Genomic DNA, 25227 nt, shown 5'->3' on the forward strand with positions numbered 1-25227 from the left:
TATACTTCTCACTCCCTCCGTAAAGCAATCAACATAATCAAAGAGCTCGTCCAACCTGGACATCCACTTTTTTCCACTCTCCCATCAGGTAGAAGCCACAAAGCCTGAAAGTGCGTACCATCAGGCTCAAAGATGAGTCCTACAATGCTCTTACGAGACTATCGAACAGTTTCCTGGTATGATGAGATAGACACATGACCTCACAATCTACCTCAGCTGTGTCAAACTCATTTTAGGTCACGGGCCGGATTGAGCAAAATGCAGCTTCATGCGGGCCGGATCAGTCGGACGCGTGCGAACGCAGCTTTCGTTGCCTCCGTTTTTTCAGCCTGCTCTCATGTGTCTCAGTCTCTGCTATAACTACAAAGTGTTTCACTTTACAAATTCCGTTTCTTATGAAGAAGACTGCTGAGCAAGACTGCCGAATAAACACTAAAAACCCTGAAAACCTGGTACCTGAATAAACTCAGCATTAGCCATATCATACGCCATAGGCGCTTCAATTACTGGGGCCACCTTTAATAGTAATTACGTAGATATTATCTCGCGGGCCAAAGATAATTCCATCGTGGGCCGGATTTGGCCCGCGGGCCTTGAGTTTGACATATATGATCTACCTCATTATGACCTTGCACCTTATTCTCTACCTGTGCTGCCCTTTCTCTGTAGCTGTTGCACTTCATTCTGTATCTGTTATTGTTTTACCACAATGTAGTGTATGAACAGTATACAAGACTGTACCTTGGTACATATGACAATAAGCCAATTCCAGTCGAAGGTAGTGTAAGCAGTATTTCGGCAGAGTCTAACACTAACCTCCCCTAAAATGAGCCTAAGTGGGGAGGACTGGATAGTCATTTCGATCTTAGTGGCTCTTTCTTTCTTTCTATTTATTTTCTTAGAGATGCAGCTTTGAATGTTTTCCAGCTTTTTGAGCTGTACCACCCAGCCATCCCTGATAACCCGATCTAACCCTAATCTAATCGCGGGACAATTTACAATGACCAATCGACCTACCCGGGAGGTCTTTGGACAATGGGAGGAAACTGGAGCAGCTGGGGAAAACCCACACATTCCATGGGGAGCTCTTACAGAGGACACCGGGATCGAATTCTGAATTCCAATTCTCCGAGCTTTAATAGCGTTGGACGAACTGATAGGCCTATGTCAACAGAGCCAGTGGTGTCTGACAGTGAACTTTCCCTCACAGGGAGGGGCAGAAGAGAGAATTAAGCATAGCTTAATATACTTGCCCATTGAGCCACAGGTTACGTATGCTGTAGTAGAAACATGTTTACACAGTACAAAATCCAAATTAATATTGTCTTTGGTAATCAATTTAGATGAATGAATTCCAGCATGTGTTATGTTTTCAGTGATCCTCAGATTGAACGGTGAACAATATGGTAGAGGAAGAGGTCCTCCAAGTCTGTCAGAGGAGTGTCGTAGAGAATATCTAATTTTGTGTCTGCTATTGAATCAAGTCATTGCATCCATTTTCGTAATCTCTGTTAATATCGGAACCTTGATAAGGAGTATAATTAGCTACTGTAAATTACCTTTGACTCTTTGGCCACTTGCCTAGAATAAAAAGAGTATGGTTGCAAGAAAGACTGGATCGACTAGGCTTATACTCGCTGGAATTTAGAAGATTGAGGGGGGATCTTATTGAAACGTATAAAATTCTAAAGGGATTGGACAGGCTAGATGCAGGAAGATTGTTTCCGATGTTGGGGAAGTCCAGAACGAGGGGTCACAGTTTAAGGATAAAGGGGGAAGCCTTTTAGGACCGAGATGAGGAAAAACTTATTCACACAGAGAGCGGTGAATCTGTGGAATTCTCTGCCACAGGAAACAGTTGAGGCCGGTTCATTGTCTATATTTAAGAGGAAGTTAGATATGGCCCTTGTGGCTAAAGGGATCAGGGGGTATGGAGAGAAAGCAGGTACAGGGTTCTGAGTTGGATGATCAGCCATGTTCATACTGAATGGCAGTACAGGCTCGAAGGGCCAAATGGCCTACTCCTGCACCTATTTTCTATGTTTCTATGTTTAATCACAAAGAAAGCACACCAGCAGCTGTGCTTCTTTAGGAGTCTGAAGAGATTTAGTATGTTACCAAAGACTCTTAACAAGTTTCTACTTATGTACAGTGGAGAGTGTTCTGACTAATGGCATCCCCACCTCATATGGTCCAGTACACAGGATTGAAAAAAGCTGCAGAGGATTATAGGCTCAGTAAGCTCCATCTTGGGTACTGGCCTCCCCACCATTCAGGATATCTTCAAAAAGCGATGCATCAAGGAGGCAGCATCCATCTTGAAGGACATGCCTTCTTCTCATCGCTCCATCAAGAAAGTACAGGAACCTGGAGATGTAAACTCAACATTTTTGAAATAGTTTCTTCTCCTCTGCCGATTTCTAAATAGTCCACGAGCCCATGAACGCTATCTCACTATTTTGCTCTCTTTTTGAACTATTTATTACTTAATGTAATGTGGCATTTTTGTTATTGTATTGCATTGCGCTACCCCTACAGAACAACAGATTTCACAGTCAATGTCAGTTTTAGTAACCGTGATTCTGTGAGAATAAGTTGCAGGAACACAGGGAAATTGGAGCAGGTGGAATGGGACTGAACTGTTGGGCGTTGAAATGAACCTGATTGGCCAAATGTCTGCCTTCTATGATGTAATCATTTAATGGGGAAGAAATGTTTCTTCACAGGAGCCATGTGCAATCTTATCCTGAGAGGTCTTTTGTTACCATTTGCTTTACCAAATGAATGAGTTTTTTTTCCTTCATTTGTCCAATCTGCTCTTTAATATCTCAGGTGGATCAATTCTGAACCTTTAATCTAGGGAGTATCCCCATGTTATTGAGACCTGCCTTTCTCTATTAGGACTTCAATATCCTAGTCAATCTGAGTCACGCCATCCTTCAGGCAATACATCCAGTGGGTTAGTCTGTTGAACGTCACAGTCTAGGTTGTACTTGTCCAAACTAACAAGTTAACAAGTTAAACCAAAGGAAACTCGTTCATTTCAGTTTGATTTGGAACTTTGGAGCTTGGCACTTTGTCCAAAATTGGTGAGTTGCTGCTTTACCGACATGTTTCCACTGGAGCTCTTCCTGACCAATTTTCTTCTCTATGTCGATAGGGAGAATGCAGAACTGCTGGAGGAAGCCAAGAAAATGGAGATGGCAAAGTTCCGCTACGTGCTCCCAGTATACGGTATCTGCAAGGATCCAGTGGGACTAGTCATGGAGTACATGGAGACTGGCTCATTGGAAAAGTTGCTGGCCTCAGAAATATTACCTTGGGAACTACGCTTCCGTATCATTCATGAGACGGCAGTGGGCATGAACTTCCTTCACTGTATGTCTCCACCTCTGTTACATTTGGATCTAAAGCCTGCCAACATACTGCTGGATGCACACCATCATGTCAAGGTAAGTGATCAGATTTAATTGATTCGATTTGAATCGTTTTCTAATCACTTTTTTTTGGGTGACCCAGTTCCATTCATATCTGATGAAGGATTGCCATGACTTTCATTCACTTTTTAGGAAGTCTGTGGGCAGTTTGTTTTCTGATACATTAATCACTTTCTCTGAATAGATCTCAGATTTTGGGTTGGCAAGATGGAATGGATTGTCTAACTCGCAGGACATCAGCATAGATGGTTTCTGTGGTACAATCGCATACTTACCTCCAGAACGTCTCCGACAGAAGAGGATTTCTGATATTAAACATGATGTCTATAGGTGAGACATTTTTATACAAACTTGCATAAAACCTGTGGGTACCAAAAATTGGATGTCAGTGTTCACAAACCCAAGAGATTCTGCAAATGCTGAAAATCTTAAGCAACACACAAAATGCTGGAGGACCTTGCCAGGTCAGGCAAAATGCATGAAGGGAAATAGTTGACATTTTGGGCTGGGATGTTACATCAGGAAGGGTCTTGTCCCAAAACTTTGACTGTTTATTCCCCTCCGTAGATGTTGCCTGGTTTGCTGATCTCTCCTGCATTTTGGATGTTGGTGCTGGCAATGAGTACTTATTCTACAGGGACCTCCTATGCAGGGCCTCTGCAAATAAAAGGATATTTAAATTAGTCTTGACTTTCCAAACGATCTGTTTGTAGGCCTTAGTAAACTTCATCATGAATTTCACTAAATCTTTCTCAACAAGTTATGGAGTTGTTATTAATTAACTGAGAGTTGCCAGTTTAGTTTGAGATTATAAGACATAGGTGCAGAATTAGGCCATTCAGCCCATTGAATCGGTCTGCCGTTAATTATATGACAACTTTATAATTGAGTTAGAGGTAGATGGATTCTATGGCAAACAAAGTATTTACAGAGTAAGTTAAATCTACACAAAGAGTAGTGAAAAAAGCTATAAGACCACAACATGTTGAAGCAAAATTAGGCTAGTTGGCCCATCAAGTCTGTTTTGGCATTCCATAATGGCTGATTTATTTTCCCTGTCAACAATATTCTCTTGCCTTATCCCTGTGACCTTTGACACCTTTATTATTTAGGAATCTCTGCTTTAAATATACCCAGTGACTTGGCCTCCACAGCCACCCATGGTAATTAATTCCACAGATTCAACATCCTCTAGCTAAAGAAATTCCTCCTGATCTCTGATCCAAAGGGGCATCTGTCTATTCTGAGGCTGTGCCTTCTGGTTCTAGATACCCCCGCTATAGGAAACATCCTCACCACATCCACACTATTGAGGCCTTTCAATATTCAATGGGATTTAATGAGATTTCTCTCTTCCTCCCACTCCCCCCCCCCCCCCCCCCCCCAGTTCTTCTAAGCTCCAGTGGGCCATCAAATGCTCCTCATATGTAACTTGTCATTTCTGGGATCACTCTCCATTGCCAACACTTCCTTTCTTGGATAAAGGGCCCCAAGCTGTTCACAATAGTCTCAAGTATGGTACTGTAGTACAGTAACTGCTCCCTGTAACAACAGACTAATTTCTCCTGAAAACTGCACTAAATGAGGAATTATTAAGAATACAGGTCTTTTCCACATTATAGATCTGTGAATTGTGTTTGGGAGACCAGTGGGTTGGATTTGCTGGGTGCAGTGAGGCTGCAGGCATTTTCTGCTGTGTGGGAACAGGGCATTACCGCCCTCTCCCCTCTTCTCTTCTGATCCCTTCCCAAGCCACAACACTTGTGTGCTGGGTCGAGCCGAGCGGAGTCAGGAGCACCGAGCAGATTTGTTCACCTGCTCAGTGAGACGGGCTGGTGGCCACTCGTTGGCTTTCTCACCCCACCTGTTTCTCTGATCCTCTCCTACACACTGTCTGTGGCCAGTGCCGACTTAGGCAGTTCAGCTTACGAGTGACTCTCAGGAATGGAGCCTGTTGGTAACGTTAAACTTGTGTGTCACAGTGGCGTGGTTGATAAGCTTTACAGATGGTGAAATTACCCAATCGCCTCTGCTTTAGCTGGTGGAATATAACATCGGTCTAGTTTGTATGTAACAATATTTTGTGTTGTACAATAACAAATACACCGGTCTAGTCAAAAAATGGAGCCTCCTCGATGATTGTAAATTAACACCTAATTCTTAGAGTTCTATGTGCTCCTTGCAGTTCTCCAATCATTTTCTCTTTCTTTGTTACAGTTTTTCCATCGTCATCTGGGGAATTTTAGCACAGAAGAAGCCCTTTGCAGGTATGTATTGTGGGTGCGTCCCAATCCCCAGAGGCATCTCTGAGTATAAAAGAACCTTTCATTCACCCATGGCAATCTGCTTTATAAAAATAAGGATAATTAAGTAAACATGTTATTAGCCATGCTAATATCAACTTTGAGCGTTATGTTAATAAGCCTTTTCTCATTGTCTTAGTGTCATGAGTGATACAAAGATATAGACTAAACTTGAGGATCTGAGTTATAGGGAAGGGTTGAATAGGTTAAGACCTTACTCCCTGGAGCATAGGAGAATGAGGGGAGATTTGATTGAGGTTTCAATGCAAGCAGGGTTTCTCCACTGAGGTTGGATGAGAGGTCATGGGTTAAGGGTGAAAGGTGAAATGACGAAAGATGATGTGAGGGAAAGCTATTTCACTCAGAGGGTGGTGAGGGTGGGGAACGAGCTCTCAGCGGAAGTGGGGCATGCGAGTTCAGCTTCAACATTTAAGGGAAGTTCGGATAAGCACATGGATGGGTGAGGTATGTGGAGCTAAGGCTCAGCTGTAGATCAATGGGACAAGGAGAATAAGGTTTTGGCAAGGGTTGAAGAGCCTAATTCAGTGCTGTAGTGTTATATGACTCTGATTGCCCTTTCATTATTTTTCATTAATTTAAGATTAGATATTGCCTTCACTCAGACTCCTGTGGGTTCCTATTTCATGACAATAATTTGTTTGCATTCAGTTCCTTGCTTGTATTCCGTATTTCCTTACAATTTAGAAAACTCTTCAGCACGCCAGGTCTGTGCATCATCTGCCGCACCCTTTCCCCATTCAGAGTAAATTTATCATAATACACCATATACAACCCTGAGATTAATTTTCTTGCGGGCATACACAGCAAATGCAGGAAACAACAGAATCAATGAAAGACCTCACCCAAAAGGACAGACAAGCAACCAATGTGGGGAAAAAAAACATCAGGCTGTGCAAGCACAGAAGACAGAGGGGGAGAAAAAGCAATAAATATCGAGAATATAAGATGAAGAATCCTTGAGAGTGAGCCCATAGTTTGTGGCGAGTGAAGTTATCCCCTCTCGTTCAAGAGCCTGATAGTTGAGGGGTTATAACTGCTTCTGAACCTGGTTGTGTGGCTCCTTTACCTTCTTTCTGATGGCACCTGTGGGAGGAGAGCATGTCCTGAGTGACGGGAGTCCTGGATGATGCGTGCTCGCACATGGACCTCTGGTTTCCTCTACCCGAAGTCAATAATCAGCTTCTTGGGCTTGCTGACATTGAGTGAGAGGTTGTTATTGTGGCACTCACTCAGCCAGCTTTTCCATTCCCTGCATTTCTATTTCTACTCCATTTCAGTGTATATGCAACCTTCAGATCTTCTAGCATTACTGTCTTGATGGCATTTTCATCTGGTCTGGATGGCCTCACTTCTGATTCTAATTTTATAATAGAGCAGAAAACACAAACTTCCTCTAGGTGTGGATATGGCTTAGAAGCAAGAGGCAGTTTTCTTGTCAGTTGAGACTTAATGGCAGTTCAGTAAACTTCATGCTCGTTACTCTTTGCGCCATCTCATGGATCGCATTTGTCATCTTTCTCATAAAATGGAAATGTGGGAGGAGTAGATTTCATAGTGTTAATAGGATGGGCTATCCTATTACACTAATAGGATAGTGTAAGAGATGGGCTGAATGGCCTCCTACACGGCAAGAAAATGTGGAACATCGCTGCCTGACTTGTTGAGTGTTTCCAGCATTTACTGTTTATATAAGACCATTAGGAGTTGGAGCTGGAACTCTAAAGAGGATACGAGGTTGCTTTGGCAAGTAAGGTGAAAATAAATCCGAAGGGATTCTACAGTTATATTAATAGCAAAAGGATAGTGAGGGATAAAATTGGTCCCTTAGAGAATCAGAGTGGACAGCTATGTGTGGAGCTGAAAGAGATGGGGGAGATTTTGAACAATTTCTTTTCTTCAATATTCACTAAGGAGAAGGATATTGAATTGTGTAAGGTAAGGGAAACAAGTAGGGAAGTTATGGAAACTATGACGACTAAAGAGGAGGAAATGCCATCAAGACGCTTTTAAGGAATATAAAAGTGGATAAATCCAGATCTGGGTCCTGACAGGATATTCCCTAGGACCTTGAAGGAAGTTAGTGTAGAAATAGCAGGGGCTCTGACAGAAATATTTCAACTGTCATTAGAAACGGGGATAGTGACGGAAGATTGGTGTATTGCTCATGTGGTTCCATTGTTTAAAAAGGGTTCTAAGAGTAAACCTAGCAATTATAGGCCTGTCAGTTTAATGTCAGTGGTGGGTAAATTAATGGAAAGTTTTCTTAGAGATGGTATGTATAATTATTTGGATAGACAGGGTCTGATTAGGAACAGTGAACATGGATTTGTGCGTGGAAGGTCATGTTTGACAAATCTTATTGGATTTTTTGAAGAGGTTATGAGGAAAGTTGACAAGGGTAAAGCAGTGGATGTTGTCTATATGGACTTCAGTAAGGCCTTTGACAAGGTTCCACATGGAAGGTTAGTTAGGAAGGTTCAATCGTTAGGTATTAATATTGAAGTAGTAAAATGGATTCAACAGTGGCTGGATGGGAGATGCCGGAGAGTATTGGTGGATAACTGTTTGTCAGGTTGGAGGCCGGTGACTAGTGGTGTGCCTCAGGGATCTGTACTGGGTCCAATGTCGTTTGTCATATACATTAATGATCTGGATGATGGGGTGGTAAATTGGATTAGTAAGTATGAAGATGATACTAAGGTAGGAGGCGTTGTGGATAATGAAGTAGGTTTTCAAAGCTTGCAGAGTGATTTAGGCCAGTTAGAAGAGTGGGCTGAACGACGGCAGATGGAGTTTAATGCTGATAAGTGTGAGGTGCTACATTTTGGTAGGAATAATCCAAATAGGACATACATGGTAAATGGTAGGGCATTGAAGAATGCAGTAGAACAGAGTGATCTAGGAATAATGGTGCATAGTTCCCTGAAGGTGGAATCTCATGTGGATAGGGTGGTGAAGAAAGCTTTTGGTATGCTGGCCTTTATAAATCAGAGCATTGAGTATAGGAGTTGGGATATAATATTAAAATTGTTCAAGGCATTGGTAAGGCCAAATTTGGAGTATTGTGTACAGTTCTGGTCACCAAATTATAGGAAAGATGTCAACAAAATAGAAAGAGTACAGAGAAGATTTACTAGAATGTTACCTGGGTTTCAGCACCTAAGTTGCAGGGAAAGATTGAACAAGTTAGGTCTTTATTCTTTGGAGTGTAGAAGGTTGAAGGGGGACTTGATAGAAGTATTTAAAATTATGAGCGGGACAGATAGAGTTGATGTGGATAGGTTTTTTCCATTGAGAGTAGGAGAGATTCAAACAAGAGGACATGAGTTGAGAGTTAGGGGGCAAGAGTGGTAGCTGTGTGGAATGAGCTTCCAGTAGAAGTGGTAGAGGCAGCACGAGTGAATCTGCAGATGCTGGAAATAAATAAAAACACAAAATGCTGGCAGAACTCTGCAGGCCAGACAGCATCTATGGGAGGAGGTAGTGATGACGTTTCGGGCTGAAACCCTTCATCAGGAGTGAAGTAACATGGGATCGTCGAGGGGGGATAAGAAGTGGGGGGAGGGATAAAGTAGAGAGCTAGGAAATGATAGGCTGGAGGGAAATGGGCTGGGGGAAGGTGGAGAATTATGGGAAATAAAAGAGAAAGAAAGGTAGGGCTGGGGGGAGATTATAGTGAGGGGGGAAAAAAGAGAAAGAGAACCAGACTAAAATAATAGATAGGGATGGGGGTAAGGGGGGGTGGGCAGGGGTATCAACGGAGGTCTGTGAGTTGAATGTTCATGCCGGCAGGTAGGAGGCTACCTAGGCGGGAGATAAGGTATTGCTCCATCGTCCTGCGTGTGGCCTCATCTTGACGGTAGAGTAGGCCGTGGACAGGTTTGGTATTGTCATTTAAAGTAAAATTGGATAGGTATATGGACAGGAAAGGAATGGGGGGTTATGGGCTGAGTGCGGGCCAGTGGGACTAGGTGAGAGTAAGCATTTGGCGTGGACTAGAAGGGCCGAGATGGCCTGTTTCTGTGCTGTAATTGTTATATGGAACTGAATGCTTAATGCCCAAGGATACACATTATATTGAAAGGACAGGCAGAGGGAGTGGCATTGCTCTATTGGTAAAAAAAAATCATCAGAAAGGGGTGACCTAGGGTCAGAAGGTGTTGAATATTTGTAGATAGAGCTAAGGAATTGCAAGGGTAAAAGGACTCTGATGGGAGTTGTATACAGACTGTCTAACAGAAGTAGAGATTTGGTCTACAAATTACAATGGGAGATAGAAAATGAATTGAAAAAGGGCAATATTACAATAGTTATAGGTGATTTCAATATGCTGGTAGATTGGGGAAAATCAGACTGGTGCTGGATTCCAGGAGGGGGAATTCCTAGAGTGCCTACAAGATGGCTTTTTAGAGCAGCTCGTGATTGAGCCCACTAGGGGATCAGCTATTCTGGATTGGGTGTTGTGGAATGAACCAGAATTGATTGGAGAGCTTGAGGATAAAGAAGCCTTGGGGAAAGTGATTATAATTTGATTGAATTCACCCTGAAATTTGAGAAGTCAGATGTATCAGTGGTACAGTGGAGTAAAGGGAATTATAGAGGCATGAGAAAGGAATTGGCCAGAATTGATTGGAAAAGAACAATGGCAGGGATGACTGCTTAGCAGCAGTGGCTGGAATTTCTGGAAGCAATTTGGAAAGCACAGGATATATACATCCAAAAGAGGAAGAACTATTCTAAAGGAAAGATGACACAACCGTGCTAACAAGAAAAGTCAAAGCCAACATAAAACCAAAGAGAGGGCATATAATAGAGCAAAAATTAATGGGAAGTTAGAGGACTGGGAAACTTTAAAACACCAACCGAAGGTATCCAAAAAGTAATTGAGATGATAAAGATGGAATATGAAAGTAAGCTAGCCAATAATATTAAAGAAGATATGGAAAGTTTCAGATACATGGTGTAAAATAGAAGTGAGTGTGGATATCTGACCACTAGAAAATTATGCTGGAGAGTTAGCAATGAGGGACAAAGGAACGGTGGGTGAACTGAATAAATATTTTGCATCAGTTTTCACTGTGGAAGATACTAGTAGTATTGTGGATGTTCCAGGTGTCGGGGGCATGAAGTATGTAAAGTTACCAATACTGGAAAGGGTTCTTGCAAAACTGAGAAGTCTTGAAGGTAGATAAGTCACCTGGACCAGATGGTGTACACACCAGAGTTCCGAAAGAGGTGGTTATGGAGTCAATAGTAATGCTCTTTCAAGAATCACTAGATTCGAATGGTTCAGGAGGACTGGAAAATTGAAAATGTCACTCCACTCTTCAAGAATGGGGAGAGGCAAAAGAAAGGAAACTATAGGCCAGTTAGTTTGACCTCAGTGGTTGGGAAGATGTTGGAGTTGATTATCAAGGATGAGATCTCAGGTACTTGGAGACATATACTATAAAGTAGACCATATTTAGCAAGGTCTCCTCGAGGAAAAATCTTACCCAACAAATCTGTTGTAATTCTTTGAAGAAACAACAAACAGGGTAGACAAAGTTGTCAATGTTGTGTACTTGGATGTTTTTCATAAGGCCTTTGACAAGGTGCCACACAAGGTTATTTAATAAGTTACGAGCCCATGGTATTACAGGAAAGATACTAGCATGGACAAAGCAGTAGTTGATTGGCAGGAGGCAAAGAGTGTGAATAAAGGCAGCCTTTTCTGGTTGGCTATAAGTGACTAGTGGTGTTCCACAGGGGTCTGTGTTGGGACTGATTCTTTTTACATTATATGTCAATGATTTGGATGATGGAAGTGATGAAATGAAGATAGGTTGAAGGGCAGGTAGCTTTGAGGAAGTAGAGAGGATCCAGAAGGACTTAGATTAGGAGAATGGGCAAAGAAACGTCAGATGGAATACAGTGTCAGAAAGTGTATGGTCATGTGCTTTTGTAGAAGAAATGAAAGGGTTGACTATTTTTCAGATTGAGAGAAAATATAAAAATCTGAGGTGCAAAGGGACTTGGGATTCCTTGTGCAGGATTCCATAAAGGGTAACTTGCAGGTGGTGAGGAAAACAAGTGCAATGTTAGCATTCATTTCATGAGGACAAGAATCCAAAAGCAAAGGTGTCATTTTGAAACTTTATAAAGCACTGGTGAGGCCTCACTTGGAGTATTGTGAGCAGGTTAGGGCTCCTTATCTTAGAAAGGATGCACCAAAACTGGAGAGGGTTCAAAGGAGGTTCATGAAAATGATTCCAGGATTAGTCATATGAGGAGCATTTGATGGCTGTGGGCCAGTTTTCCCTAGAATCCAGAAGAACAAGGGGTATCCTCATTAAAACCAATCGAATGGTGAAAGGCCTTGATAGACTGGAAGTGGAGAGGATGTTTCCGATGGTGGGAGAGTTTAAGACGAGGGGACACTGTCTCAGATAGAGGGGTGTCCTTTTTGAATGGAGATACAGTTGTAGAGGCCAATTCTTTAATTATATCTAAGGCAGCGGTTGATAGATTCTTGATTGGTTAGGACATGAAGGGATACAGGGAGAAGGCAGGAGATTGGGTCTGAGAGGAAAATTGGATCAGCCATCATGAAATGACAGAGCAGACCAGATAGGTCTAATGGCCTAATTTTGCTCCTATATCTGATGGTCTTGTATGCTATAGGAGCAGTATCAGGCCATTTGGCCCATTGAGTCTGCTCCGCCATTTCATCATGGCTGATTTATGTTCCCTCTCAGTCCTATTCTCCTGCCTTCTTCCTGTAACCTTTGACAACCTTACTAATCAATGACCTATCTCCACTTTAAATACACCCAATGACTTGGCCTCCACAGCCTTCCGTAGCAATGAATTCCATAGTTTCATCACCCTCTGGCTAAAGAGTTGGGGATTACTAGTGGGCGCGGCTCATAGAGCCAGAAGGGTGTATTCTGAGCTGTATGTCAATAAATAAATTAAGTACCAAGGTACAGTGAAAAACCTGTATACTGTTCACAAAGACCAATCTATTACAGAGTATTGAGGTAAAACAATAGCGTAGTGACACCACTGCAGCTTTGGGCATCGGAGTTCGATCCTGGCACCTTCTGGAAGAATTTTGTGCATTCTCCCCATGACTGTGTGTGGGTTTCCTCCCACAATCTGAAGACATACTGGTTAGTAAGCGAAATGGTCATTGTACATTGTCCTTTGAGTAGGCTAAGTTAAACAGACGGTTTGCTGGGTGGCACAGCTTGTGAGGTTGGAGGGGCCTGTTCCACGTGGTATCTCTGAAATAAAACACGGTAAAATGCAGAACAGCGTGTAACAGCTACAGAGAAAGTGCAGTGCTGGTAAACAATAAAGTACAGATCATAGTGGGGTGATTGTGAGGTCAAGAATCTTATCTTAATGTACCAGAGAACCATTGCTCTTATAACAGGAGAGTAGAAGCTGTACTTTAGCCTGGTGTTATGTGCTTTCAGGCTTTTTTATCTTCTGCCTGATGGGACAGGAGAAAAGAGAATGTGGGTGGGGCTTTTGTTGTAATGAACACCAAACCAAACTTGTTTATTCAAACAAGAGGGCATGAGTTGAGAGTTAGGGGGCAAAAGTTTAAGGGTAACAGGAGGGGGAATTTCTTTACTCAGAGAGTGGTAGCTGTGTGGAACGAGCTTCCAGTAGAAGTGGTAGAGGCAGGTTTGGTATTGTCATTTAAAGTAAAATTGGATAGGTATATGGACAGGAAAGGAATGGAGGGTTATGGGCTGGGTGCAGGCCAGTGGGACTAGGTGAGAGTAAGCGCTCGGCACGGACTAGAAGGCCGAGATTGCCTGTTTCCGTGCTGTAATTGTTATATGATTAAATGCTGGCTGGGTGACCATTATAAAAAGCAAACCACTGTCCCAAGCTTATGGATGCCTCAGGATGGAGGAGCAACACCTCATTTTATTTGGGTAGCCTCCAACCTGACGGCATTATCATCGATTTCTCTGACTTCCAGTAATTCCTTCCCTCTCCCCCTTTTCTCTTCTTCCATTACCCTTGCTCCTCTTTTACCCCTTCTCTTCACCTGCCCATCATCTCCCTCATGTGTCCCTCCTATTTTACTTACTCTCCACTCTCCTATCCTATCAGATTCCTCCTTCTTCAGTCCTTTACCTCTTCCACCTATCACCTCCCATCTTTTCACTTCATCCCCCCACCCCCTCCACACACCTGGCATCATCTATCACCTACTAGCTTGTATTCCTCCTCATCCCCCCCCCCACCTTCTTGCCCCTTCCTTTCCAGACCAGACGAAGAGTGTCAGCCCAAAATGTTGACTTATACCTTTCCGCAGATGCTGCCTGACTGCTGAGTTCTTCCGGCATTTTGTTTGTGTTACTTAGGGATGCTGGAGAAGTTACCTCTGTTGCAGCTTCACCTCAGTGACCCTAATCAGATCAACATCAGTTCAAGTATCAGAATCAGATTTATTATATGATATGGTTTGTCATCTGCACTTCCACCAATCAGAGCATCATTTGACGAGGTGGATTCTGGATTTGTGTAGATTCCAATTGTTTTATTCGGATTCAATAATTCAACAAGGATTCTGTTACATTTTCATGCACCTCACGTAGGACCAGATTTCATTTCTTTACTTTTCTCTTTATCTTGCTATTATTACCTTGTTTGTCATTTAAGTCTATCCTTCCTTGCTAAGAATGTCCTGTTTGTTCTTCAGTGTTCAAAGTCAATTCATTAGCAAAGTACATATATTAAAGAAAGATTAACTTTGTTTGTCAAAAGCACATCGAGACAGAGTGAAATGTATCTGTGTCAGTGACCAACACAGACCGAGAATTCTGCTGGGCTTTAGCCCACAAATGTGGCCAGACCTCTGAGATTCATTTCTTTGTAGGCATTTATAGGGGAAAAGAAATACAACAGAATTTACAAAAATCTGTACACCTCTTAAAATTTACTTTATCTCTAACCTTTCCCAGTTCTGATGCAAGATTATTTGCTTGTTTACCTTGTGACCTGCTGAAAGTTTCTTGCATTTCTGCTTCTATTTGGGATTATTTGCCCACTACTGTTGCCATTGTATTTTCAGCTGAAACGAATATTCTGCACATCATGGTCAAAGTTGTCAGTGGACTTCGTCCCGAGCTATCAGCAATTCCGAAGCCCAGGCCTCCAGCATGTAAGAGTTTACTAAAGCTGATGCAGCAATGCTGGAACGAGGCCCCGACTGAACGCCCAACATTTCAAGGTAAAACTTGCTTTCAGATGTGCATTTGGGTCGTTCACAGCAATGCACTGCATGCAGAATAAACTCAGGGCAGGGAATGCAAAGCAAAAATTCCAGAAATCTGAAACAAGGACCAAAAATGGCGCATTTCTTTTGTTCAAATTGTGTTCTTTAGTGTGGCAGGTTTGAGGTGTGCTTTATACTTCCTTTGGTAGAGAAACTCCTTCCGTCCGCTAGCCTGCAGGTCACCCTTGGGCAAGGTGTTGTACCTGCTTGGCAACCTCCCACCGATCATGGTCACATGATGCCCTGGGAGCAGGTCACAAGACCTGGGTATGCAACCACGGGCAACAGACAGCCAATGTCTAAACAGTATTGATAATGGCTGGGGTCACCTATTTTGTAAAGACACTGCCCAAAAGGAAATGGCAAACCACTGCTGTTTTTTTCAGAAAACATTTGCTAAGAACAACCAAGACCATGATGGCCTACAACATGGCACATGATGATGTGTTCTTTTTTTGTTAAAAACTGGTTTAGGTTTAATTTTGTTGTTGCTGTTTCTGTGATGCTGCTGCAAGTAAGTTCATTATTGCACTTGTGCACATGACAATGAACTCAACTTTGGCTTCTGAAAGTGCAGCATGTCATAATCATAAGGGTCTGTCACCTAAAACATTAACTCTTCTCAAAGATGCTCCCTCACCTGCTCAGTGTTCCAAGTCTTACTGTTGTTCATATGGTAGAGGGAATCCCTTCCCCCTTGCACACAGAATCAGAGTGATTTATAGCTTTAAGGGACGATTTTTGGTCCAAAGCTTCGAGGCTAGCTGAGAAAGCTATCCCAACTTTGCAGTGCTGTGGTGATGATGGGAGACCGGGACTGAATTAAAACAAAGGTTTACTCTTTGTTGTACGAGTGTTTCGTTGCAATTTCTGCTATCAAAATCTCAGCTACTGTCTGTGATCCAGATTCACCAATGCCAATAAGGGACATTGTTGTAACCCTGTTGAGTGCCGTTCTGTTGAGCACTGAGGCCATAATGGTCCTGGTCCTGGTCCTGGGTCTAAATTATCAGATACATCCACCTGTGATGCTCATTGACTTGCTGGGGACTGAAGTGCATATGTGAAAGGGAAGAGTTAGATTTATCTTGGAGTAAGTTAAAAGATGGACACAACTTTTCTATGTTCTGAGTATTTCTATGCTGGGTGCTTGCTTGTTAGTGAATCAGTGTGGGGAGGCTATCTGTGAAAACTGGTGGGTATGAGGGTGAATGTGTGGGGATTGGGTTAGGACATACAACATTACAGCACAGTGCAGACTCTTCAAGCCATGATGTTGTGCCGAGTTTTTAACCTATTCTAAAGTACCCTGGCAAACACAGAGTTGCCCCATTCTACCTCCTTGAATAAACCCTCTGTCATTTCTGCCTTTTAACCATGCTATTGTAATTGGTAAATGTTTTAAACTAAGTGCCTGAATGTTCAATGTTGTAATGATGATTAATGATGCAAATCATTTTCTTTTGAAAGAAATCACATCAGTAACTGAAGAACTTAGCACCAAACCACAAGAAATAGCGCAAGAGAAACCAGAACAGTCTTTAGTTTCTGGCCAAACACGTGCAGCCACCAGAAAGGTAAAGCTTACTGAAACTTTTGCTTTAAATGATGGTTTGAATCGAGTTATAATGGCTCATAAAAGCAACATCTGAAATTGTATTGTTACTCAGTGGCCACTTTTATTAGATAAACATTTGTAACTCGTTAATGCAAATTTGTAATCAGCCAATTATGACGTAGCATCATAAATACAAGCATGCAGGTGAGGTCAAGAGGTTCAGATGTTGTTCAGAACAACCTTCAAAATGGAGGAAGTGTGATCTAAGTGGCTTTGACAGTGGGATGATTGTTGGTGCCAGATGGGGTGGCTTGAGGATCTCAGAAACTGCTGATTTCCTGCGAGTTTCACATGATCTAGAGTTTACAGAGAATGGTACGATAAACAATCCAGTAAGTGACGGTTCTGTGGACAAAAATGCCTTGTCAATGAGAGAGATCAGAGGAGATTGGCTAGACGATAACTCAAATAACCACGCATAACAACAGTGGTGTGCAGAAGAGCATTTTGGAATGCACAACATGTCGAACTTTGAAGTGGATGGGCTGTGGCTGCAGATGATACCACAGACATGCACTTGGTGGCCATTTTATTGATGGTGTGACTTGAAAGCAATCCCAGAACTTACCAACTTAGACTGCAAAATGCTGCTTCATGTTTGGGGAGGAGACCAGAGATGGCCTCCATGCAGTGAGTAGCTCAGAGATACCTGAAATCATCATTCACCAATTGACTTGATGAAGCTTTTTGAATTTCAGAACAAATTATGGGTTTCCTCTCATCCCTAGTTTTATCTGCTTGAATATAATTTGTCCTGTCTGGTTAGAACAGTGCAGGCTGTTCAGTCCAGGATGCTGTGCTGACCTTTTAAACTACTTTTAAGATCAAGCCCTTGCACATAGCCCTCCATTTTTCTATCATCTATATGCCTATCAAGATTCTCTTAAGTCTTCCTAATGTGTTGCCTCTACTACCACCACCCCCGGCAGGACATTCCACACACCCATCACTCTGTCTAAAAATAAAACAACCTCTGCTAACCCTCCCCAATGCTTTCATCCAAACACCTTAAAATTATGCACCCTCATATTAGCCATTCCTGACACGTGGCGAATGCCTCTGGCTGTCTGTTCTATCTTGTACACCCTCTATCAAGTCACCTCACATCCTCCTTTGCTCCAAAGAGAAAGGCCAAGCTCACTGTGCGTTAGATTCATATTTATGTACAACCTGGGATTGGGAACATTTTTTCCTGCACCCAGAGTAAGCAAGCTTACTAACATGGATATTTAATGTTAAATTTAATATCTGAAAATGCTTAGTTCTTTGTGTTTACCTGTCAAAACAGTCAGATGTAATGAAGGTGCTTTTGAGTTTGAGCTAAATACCTCAGGAATGAAGTTCCTTGCTGGGTAATAGCACTTACTGGTGTGAGAATGAGCTGCTGTTAATACACTTCGGTTCCATTGATCTTGCCAAAATGTCTGGAATTCAGCCCAGCCAGTCACGCATGGCCTGGACTGTTATCCAAGGACTAATTGTTGCTCATCTATGAAGTTTCTAATTGCCTTGTTGGAGGAGAATAGCCCCAGTCACTTCATCCACCATGGAAGCTGGAAGTTGATATGGATCCCAAATTTTGACTTGGCTTGCATGAGATAAAAAAAAACACGAGGGCTGAAGGAGAACATAGAACAGAGCAGAGCAGGAGCTTTGGCCCATAATCTCAGTTCCAAACACGATGCCATTCAAGTTAATCCCTTCTGTTTGCACACATCTACATTGCACAGATCCATGAGTGAATCCAAAAGCCTCATGAAGCCACCATTGTATCCTTACCACAATTCATCTATCACCTGCTAACTCTTGCTCTAACCCCTTACGTAGAAATATAGAAAACCTACAGCACATACAGGCCCTTCGGCCCACAAAGCTGTGCTGAACATGTTCCTACCACAGAAATTAACAAGGCTTACCCATAGATCACTATTTTTCTAAGCTCCATGTACCTATCCAGGGTATCGTTTCTGCCTCTACCACTGCCACCAGCAGCCCATTCCACGCACTCACCACTGTCTGCGTTTTAAAAATAATACTTACCCTGACATCTCCACTGTGCCTACTTCCTAGCACCTTAAAACTGTGCCCTCTCATGCTAGCCATTTCAGCTGTGGGAAAAAGCCTCTGACTAACCACACGATCAATGCCTCTCATTATCTTAAACACCTCTATCAGGTCACCTCTCATCCTCCGTCGCTCCAAGGATAAAAGGCCGAGTTCACTCAACCTATTCTCATAAGGCATGCTCCCCAATCCAGCCAACATCCTTGTAAACCCTTCCCTCCACATTTTTATACAGGCTATCCCCTTCCATTTTCAGTCCCGGTGAAGGGTCTTAACACAAAATGTCAACTGTCCGTTTCCCTTCTGACCTGCTGAGTTCCTCCAGCTCTTTGTGTTGTTGCACAGAGCCATGCTGGCTGTCCCTAACTAGCCCATGTTCTTCTAAGTGTGAGAAAGTCTATTCTTAAGAATATTCTGCAAGCGGAGGTAACAGAGTGAATTGTTAGTTCTTTTTGGGTTGCAAGGTTAATCAGAGTCAGGTTCAATAACACTGGCATATATCATGAAATTTGTTGACTTTGCGGCAGCAGTACAATGCAATACATATTGATAGAGGTCAGAAAAAAGATGAATTACAGTTAAAAAAAAGCATTATTAGTAATTGAATTAAATAAGTAGTGTAAAAATAGAAAATGAAAAAAGTAGTGAGGTGGTGTTCCTGGGTTCAATGTCCACTCGGAAATCAGATGGCAGAGGGGAAGAAGCTGTTCCTGCATCGTTGAGTGTGTGTCTTCAGTCTCCTGTACCTCCTCCCTGATGGTAGCAATAAGAACAAGGCATGACTTGGGTGATGGGGGTCCTTAATGATGGGTGCTACCTTTTTGAGGCATCATGCCTTGAAGATGCACACAAGTACAAATCTGCAGATGCTGGAAATCAAAAGTAATACACTCTAAATGCTGGCAGAACTCAGCATATTGACCATTCAACAATTTAGTTGAAAATGGCTGCTCTAAGAAGAGCTGCATAGAAACATAGAAAACCTACAGCACAATACAGAGCCTTCAGTCCACAAAGCTGTGTCGAACAAGTCCTAACCTGAGAAATTACCTAGGGTTACCCATAGCCCTTTATCTTTCTGAGCTCCGTATACCTGTCCAGGAGTCTTAAAAGACCCTATCATATTCAATTCCACCACCGTCACCCATTCCACGCACTCACCCCTCTCTGCGTGGGGAAAAAAAACTTAACGCCTGACATCTCTTCTGCACCTACTTCCAAGCACCTTAAAACTGCCCTCTTGTGCTAGCCATTTCAGCCCTGGGAAAAAGCCTCTGATTATCCACACGATCAAAGCTACTCTTGACTATAATGAAAATATCTTTGGAATTAAGATTTGACAAAGTAGTGGAAAGGCAATTGTGATTTTTGTACTAGGAAGAGTTCAATAATTATGTGTTGTTAGACCTGTTTCTTTCCTCAAATTCCCCTTCTTGTATCCAGAATAAAAGCCTGTTACTATGCAGTGAGACAACATGGGACTGTGCTAACAAAATTCTGTTTGGATAATATGTTTAACTGGTTTAGCCAGACAGAAAGGGAATCTCCTGGCACTCTTTGAAGAAAAGCAGGGGCTTTTTCCAGTATCCTGAGAAACTTTTTAAAAACTGAAACTACATTTCTGACTATTTAACTGATCGTCTTGTGTAGGATTTTGGTGTGGAGGTGGGAGGCACAACAGCGTATCAGTTAGGGTAATGCTATTACAGTGCCAGCACCGCAGGTTCAATTCTACCGCTGCCTGTAAGGAACTTGCACTTTCTGCCTGTGACTGGACGGATTTCCTCTCCATGTTCTTGTTTCCGGCCATATTCCAAAGAAATAAGGGTTTGTGGGTTAGTTGGTCTCATGGCTGTAATTGGGTAGTGCGGTCTCCTTGGACCAGAAGGGCATATTAACGTGCTGTATCTCTAAATAAAATAACTTGCACTTCCCTACAGGACGGCTGTGAATTGGTACAGGGGTGGAACCTTCTGCTACAGTAGCCCATCCACTTCAATGTCGTGCGTTCTTATGCACACCACTGTTGTAACATGTGGTTATTTGAGACGCTGTTGTCTTCCTGTCAGCTTGAACCAGTCTGGCCATTCTCCTCTGACTTCTCTCATTAACTGATGCTCGCTGGATTTTTTTTTCACCATTCTCTGTAAACTGCAGATAATGAAATCAGCAGCTTCTGAGATAACCAAACCACACCATCCATTTAGTCATTTAGATCACAGTTCTTCCCCTTTCAGATGTTTGGTCTGAACAACCAGTGAACCTCTTGACCATGCCTGCATTCCTTTACGCATTGAGTTGCTGCCACATGATTGGCTGATTAGATATTTGCATTAATGAGCAGGTGTACCTAGTAAAGTAGCCATTGAGTGTATATCAGAGCAGCAAGACATGGAGTGATTTGGTGACTTGAAGGGTGCCAAGAGTTTCATAACAATGCAAGTTTGCTCGAGGTAATGTGGTCTATTGAAATGCTGCCAAATGTTTCATGTTGTCCTAGACATGTCCTCATTTGATTCCCAGTCCTTTGGTATTGTCCTGTAATTTTCAGAAATTTAGGGATTAAATCTCCTACAATACAGGTGAGAAATCATTATGGCTTGGCGGAGGGGCCTTGTCTTCTTTGAACTGTTCTTTTGAATGATAAAGCAACTGGAACGTAGGAGAACGAGGGAAGATTGGTTAGAGGTATACAAAATTATGAGGGGTATAGATAGGGTAAATATAAACTGGTGTTTTCCACTGATGCTGGGTGAGGCAAGATCTCGAGGTCATGAGTTAAAGATGAAATGCAGAAGAGGGACAAGAGGGGGAACTTGTTCATTCAGAGGGCGGTGAGAATGTGGAATAAGCTGCCAGTGGAAGTGGTGGATTCGGAGTGGATTTCAACGTTTAAGAGAAATTTGGATAGATACATGGATGGGGCGCTTGTATGGAGGGTTTTGATCCTGGTGCAGGTTAATGGGACCAGGAAGTGTAATAGTTTGGTACAGATTAGATGGGATGAAAGGTCTGTTTCTCTGCTATGACTCTGAATAAAGTTAGGGGAGAAAAGATGGGCATGTTAGTTCCTATATTGTTATTTTACTTTCCAATTTGAGAAGACCTGAATGGAGAAGTTGGAAGCTGGACATCACATGAGGAATGGAGCAGTTGGACTTGACTAGCTTATCCTTCGACCCTTTATTTGCAGTAGATAACTCCAAAGATTAGTGGAGTAACACTACAGCTACACGACACAACATTCATAGAACACTACAGCTTAGAAACAGGCCCTTCAGCCCATCTAGTCTGCCGAACCATTACCTACCTGCACCCACCACCTACCCATGTACCTATAAAATTTCTCATGAATGTTGAAATTGACCACACATCTCCCACTTGCACTGGCAGCTCGTTCCACACTCTTGCCACTCTGAGTGAACAAACTGCCCCTCATGTTCCCTTAAATATTTCACTTTTCACCCCTAACCCCTGACTTCCAGTTGTAGTATCCTCACCCAACCTCAGTGGAAAAAGCTTGCTTGAATCTACTTTGTCTATAATCTTCATAATTTCATATACCTCTATCAAATCTCCTCTCAATCTTCTACATTGTAGGGAATAACGTCTTAACCTATTCAACCTTTCCCTATAACTCAGGTTCTCTAGTCCCAGCAACATGCTTGTAAATGTTCTCTCTACTCTTTCAACCTTTTTTACATCTTTTCTGTAGGTAGCTGCCCAAGACTGCAGACAATCCTCCACATTGGGTTCACTAACGTCTTGTACAACTCCAACATAACATCCCATCTCCTGTACTCAATACATTGATTTATGAAGGACAGTGTACCAAAAGCTTTCTTTACAACCCTACCTACCTGTGATACCACTTTCAATGAACTATGGATCTGTATTCCCAGATCCCCTTATTCTACTGCATGCTCCAGTGCCCTGCCTCTCACTATGTAATACCTGCCCTAGTTGGTCCTACCAGTGCAGCACCTCGCACTTGTCTGCATTAAATTCCATCTGGTATTTTTCAGTCCATTGATCTGCCCATTTTTCCAGCTGGTCCAGATCCTGCTTCCAGCTCTGATCATCTTCCTCACTGTCCACTGCACCTCCAACCTTGGTGTCATCCGCAAATTTGCTGATCCAGTTAACCACGTTATCATCCAGATTGTTGATGTGGATGGAAAGGCAACAATGGACCCAGCACTGATCTCTGCAACATTCCACGAGTCACAGGCCTCCAGTCAGAGAGGCAATCATTTACAACCAGTCTCTGGCTTGTGCCAGGAAGGCAATGGTTAATCCAATTTACGACCTCATCTTGAATGCCAAGTGACTGAATCTTCTTGACTAACCTCCTATGTGGGACCTAGTCAAATGCTTTTTTAAAATCCATGTAGACAACATCCACTGCCTTGCCTTCATCCACTGTTCTGACAACTTCCTGGAAAAACTCTTAAGATTGGTTAGACATGACCTACCATGCACAAACCCATGTTGACTATCCCTAATCAGCCCATGTCCATCCACTTACTTGTACATCTGGTATCTTGGAATACCTTCCAATAACTTTCTCACTAATGATGACAGGTTCACCAATCTACAATTTCCTGGCTTATCCTAAGACCCTTTGTTAAACAATGGAACAACATCAGCTATCCTCCAACCCTCCTCAGACATGCACAGTGTTGCTTAAACAATGCTGTGTTACATAAGGCAGAAGTTGATGTCGTTTTAAAGGTTTCATTTGGGTCTGAGGAACAAAAAATTTTAATGAAGAAATAGGTCAACCAACACTGTCATCTAGCAGAAGAATTGCAGTCCCAGTTCCATCATTTACTTAAGCAATAATTCTAGTATGGTTTAAAAGATATAAAAGATTAGCTTTATTTATCACATGTACATCAGAACATATAGTGAAATTTGTCGTTTGGGTCGATAGTAATATTTGAGGATCTGTTGGGGGCAGTCCGAAAGTGTTACCAAGGCAATGCTATCAGTAATGTCTATTTCATCTTTTAAAAAAACAGTGGCCCTGTTAGGTATAATTATTTCTAGACAGACTATTCCTCTAAGTATCCTCACTCCTCATCTTTTTTTCTGGCTGACGAAGGGTCTTGGCCCAAAATGTCAACTGAACTCTCTTCCATTAATGCTGCCTGGCCTGCTGAGTTCCTCCAGCAATTTTTTTTGTGTGTTGAATGTAACTATTATCTGCAGCCTCTCTGACTTTCTTTATCCACAAAATGACTTGGTTCTTATGTTAATTTCAGGGGTCCGTGGTAGAAGTTGAGCAGCCCGTTCAGAAGCGGCTGTCTAAGCAGGTGTCCAATAGTGAGGAATGTAGCCTCTCCCAGCTGCTCTCCCAGTTAGACTCTGGCATCTCCCAGGACTTCGAGTCCGCTGGCAACGAATGCCCATCGGGCAGGGAGATGGGCGACAGCAAAAAGCGCCTGTCGGGCATCTCGTCCATCGACTCTGCGTTCTCATCCCAGGGGTCCATATCATTGTCATTCGGGAAGGACGCCGCAGGAAGTGGTGAGTTTGTTTGATTCTCAACATTTATGCAGAGCCAGCCTTCCTATGGGCGGTGAGTCTGTAGAATTCATTGCCACAGACAGCCGTGGAGGGCGAGTCGTTCAGTATATTTAATGCAGAGGTTGATAGCTTCTTGATTAGTAAAAGTGTCGACTGATACGGAGAGAAGGAAGGAGAATGGGGTTGAGAGGGTTACTAAATTAGCCATACTGTGTACCAGACCCGATGGGCTGAATTCTGCTGCTGTCTTATTGTCTTACGGGTCATCTTTTGTGGTATTCAGTATTGGTTCCTTTTATCCTCTGAAGCTCAAGTTGAGTGCAGCTGAGAAATGGAATTGGTGTAGGATTAATATAAATGGACTCAGTGGCCAAATGGCCTGTTTTCATGCTGTGTGCCCAAGATTCTGCAGCCATAACCTTAGCTGCACAAAATTTAATTCCCGAACATGTGCAGAAAATAAGGCACGTCAAGGGAACCAGGTACATATAGTCAAGTCAGGTTTATTGTCATTTTACTGTACATGAATACATTTCTCTGGACCAGGGTGTAAAGCACAGCAGTACACATAGCACACAATAACTTAGGAAAGTAATAAAATCTGCAAATGAATTACGTATAAATAAAGTGCATAAACTAAATATTGTAGGGTACAGAACACATTAACCAGTGACACTTTGAATGCGATGCAGTAGGGAGTTCAGAAGCCTGATGGCCTGAGGGAAGAAACTGTTTCCCATCCTGACTCTTCTTGGCTTTATGCATTGGGGTCTCCTGCCTGACGGTAGAAAGTCAGAGGATGCTGGGTGGATGGGTGAGATCCTTGATCATACTAACGGCTCTGCACGTGCAGTGCTCCTGATAAATGTCCCCGATGGACGGTAGGGAGACCCCTATGATCCTCTCGGCTGTTCTCACAGTCCTTTGTGGGGACTTCTGGTCTGATGCTCAGCTGCACCCATACCAGAC

At 42.6% G+C, this 25227-nt stretch overlaps 1 protein-coding gene across 1 annotated transcript in view; it reads left to right on the plus strand.

The window, feature by feature from the left end:
• ripk4 (receptor-interacting serine-threonine kinase 4) overlaps positions 1-25227 on the plus strand; it is a 57220-nt gene that overhangs the window by 26639 nt on the left and 5354 nt on the right. The window contains exons 2-7 of the mRNA XM_073045028.1: positions 3161-3452; positions 3622-3767; positions 5655-5704; positions 14841-14999; positions 16515-16621; positions 23994-24258. Coding sequence (XP_072901129.1) covers positions 3161-3452; positions 3622-3767; positions 5655-5704; positions 14841-14999; positions 16515-16621; positions 23994-24258 — 1019 coding nt within the window. The remainder of the gene's footprint in view (positions 1-3160; positions 3453-3621; positions 3768-5654; positions 5705-14840; positions 15000-16514; positions 16622-23993; positions 24259-25227) is intronic.

Source organism: Hemitrygon akajei, chromosome 5, assembly GCF_048418815.1.
Source record: "Hemitrygon akajei chromosome 5, sHemAka1.3, whole genome shotgun sequence".
NCBI classification, from domain to species: domain Eukaryota; kingdom Metazoa; phylum Chordata; class Chondrichthyes; order Myliobatiformes; family Dasyatidae; genus Hemitrygon; species Hemitrygon akajei.